A 2,356-nucleotide genomic window follows, 5' to 3' on the forward strand; every position below is an offset into this window, starting at 1 on the left:
TTAATCATCAAAACCAAGGACTGATCAACCAAGGTCAACAGGGTCCCTGTAAGTATAGTTTCCGACCGAGACCCTCGTTTTGTGTCAAGGTTTTGGCAAAAGTTTCAGGAGACCTTGGGAACTAAACTGAACCTAAGTACTACTTATCACCCTCAAACGGGTGAGAAGTCGGAGCCAACGATTCAGACACTTGAAGATATGTTAAGAATGTGTGTTTTAGACTTCGGAGATAGTTGGGGCCAACATATGACATTAGTGGAATTCGCCTACAATAACAATTACCATTCATCGATTCAAATGGCACCGTATGAGGCTCTTTATGGACGAAAGTGTTGATCTCCGTTATACTGGGATGAGGTAGGAGAAAAGAAGGTCTTGGACCGAACAGTTATCCCATGGATGGAGGATGCCCAAGAAAAGGTCAAGTTAATCCGTCAGAGACTCCAAACTGCTCAGAGTCGCCAAAAGAGCTACGCGGACAACCGAAGAAAAGATTTGGAGTTTGAAGTTGGAGATCGTGTTTTCGTTAAAATTACACCCCTGCGAAGTGTTACGATGGGTAGAGGAAAGAAACTTCAACCAAGATTTGTAGGACCTTACACGATACTCCAACGAGTTGGGAAAGTTGCATACCGGCTTGAGTTACTGCCGAGCTTGTCCTGGATACACGATGTCTTCCACGTGTCAATGCTCAAGAAATACTACCCTGACCCGACTCATGTTGTGCAACCAGAGGAGATTGAGATAGATGAAACCCTTACCTACGAGAAGAAACCTGTACGTTTACTAGATAGAAAGGTGAAGGAGCTGAGGAGTAAACAAATTCCATTAGTGAAAATCCTGTGGAAGAACAACGGAGTCGAGGAAGCGACCTGGGAGATGGAGGAGGATATGAAAAAGAAATACCCTGAACTGTTTGTGGATCAAGGTCAGAAATTTCGAGGGCGAAATTCTTTTAAGGGGGAGAGAGTGTGAGAACCTGTAATTTTCTTATTTTCTAGGCATTTATTTTAGTCTATTGCGTATAATTTCCGTATTTTCTTTCTTATATGAAAATTCTGGGAATTTTTATGAGGACGTATGATTTTTACTTTTTTTTTCCCATATAGGTTATTTTCTGTGTTAATGGTGGTGTACAGTGGATGTGGGACCCACTAGTGTGATAAGTGCGGTAAATGTGATTACTGTGGAGGATTTTGGATATACGGGGATTATATTATATGGTATTATGAACTAATTAGAGGTTAGCCAGTTTAATTAGGTATTGCAAGACAAGGAAGTGATAAGCACCAAAGGTGCTAGGTGTCATGCCATGAATGGAAGTTGGACTTTTGACCATTTTCTTTACCTTTCCTAATAATCAATTTTGACTCAAATAACCCCTCATTTCCTTCCCGTTTGGCCGTGCACCTTGAAGACAAAGAAGAGAGAAACCTTCTTCAATTTTCTTTCCTTTCTTACTTGAATCTTGGAATCCAACCATTAATCTCCTAAATTTCTCCACACAAGTGAGTTGTTAAGTGAAGTTAAGGCCTTTGGTGGAGCCATTTGTGAAGAAGAACTACTAGTTATCTTGTTCTTGGAGTTGCTGAGGTGAGTTGATAAAATATTGTCCTTTTCATGGTTATAATGATCAATTAAGAGATTCTAGTGGTGAAGCATGTCATTTTATGGATTAAATCATGAATTATGGTTTAGTTGTCCAAATTTTCTATTTATTGAGGATTTTCCTGTTTTATATTGTATACCATAGCTGGCCATGGATTGCTGGTTATATATGAAGTAAATTGGAGCCTCTATATGCTTATTGTGGCTTATTGTGAAAATTTTCAGATGTTAGAGGGATTTTCGGTTTTAGGGTTGCCTGGTTCAGTTCGGCTAGGTTAGAGACCAAATTATCCTTAGGTTAAAACATGAAAGTTGTAGGAAATGAAGTTTTATAGTTTCCTGAAAAATTCAGCCCAATCGGAGCAACGTATTCTATGAAAAGACCGAAATACCCCTGCTGCCCTGTTTCTGTCCAAACCTGATAATCAGCTTCTGTAATTGGCTAGTTTGACCAGGAATACTACTGATTTGGTTGTCAATGTCTACGTAAGAATTATAGCCTGGTATCTTAGCTTTCAGATGGCTTTGGAATCACTTGAATTGGAGTCGTATGTGCTGAGATATGATTGAATGAATCAGGACTGCTCGTTGAATTTCACAGTAAGCTGCGAACTGGAAAATCTGGGGTTGTTTTGGTAAATTTGACCTAGATACATTGCAAACTGGACTGAGTGGCCTTCTTCAACATTGTAACCCTTTCTCTTAGCTTCGAAACGGAATAACTTGCACCCCAAACCGATAAGTGTAG

General features: G+C 39.7%; 1 protein-coding gene across 1 annotated transcript; it reads left to right on the top strand.

The window, feature by feature from the left end:
* Positions 1–555: 555 nt before the first annotated feature.
* On the top strand, positions 556–1,237 carry LOC140012694 (uncharacterized). Its single transcript, XM_072060977.1, has 2 exons — positions 556–928; positions 1,140–1,237. Exons 1-2 carry the CDS (start codon positions 556–558, stop codon positions 1,235–1,237), a joined length of 471 nt encoding a protein of 156 aa, XP_071917078.1.
* The last annotated feature ends 1,119 nt before the right edge of the window (positions 1,238–2,356 follow it).

Source organism: Coffea arabica, chromosome 8e (genome assembly GCF_036785885.1).
Source record: "Coffea arabica cultivar ET-39 chromosome 8e, Coffea Arabica ET-39 HiFi, whole genome shotgun sequence".
NCBI classification, from domain to species: domain Eukaryota; kingdom Viridiplantae; phylum Streptophyta; class Magnoliopsida; order Gentianales; family Rubiaceae; genus Coffea; species Coffea arabica.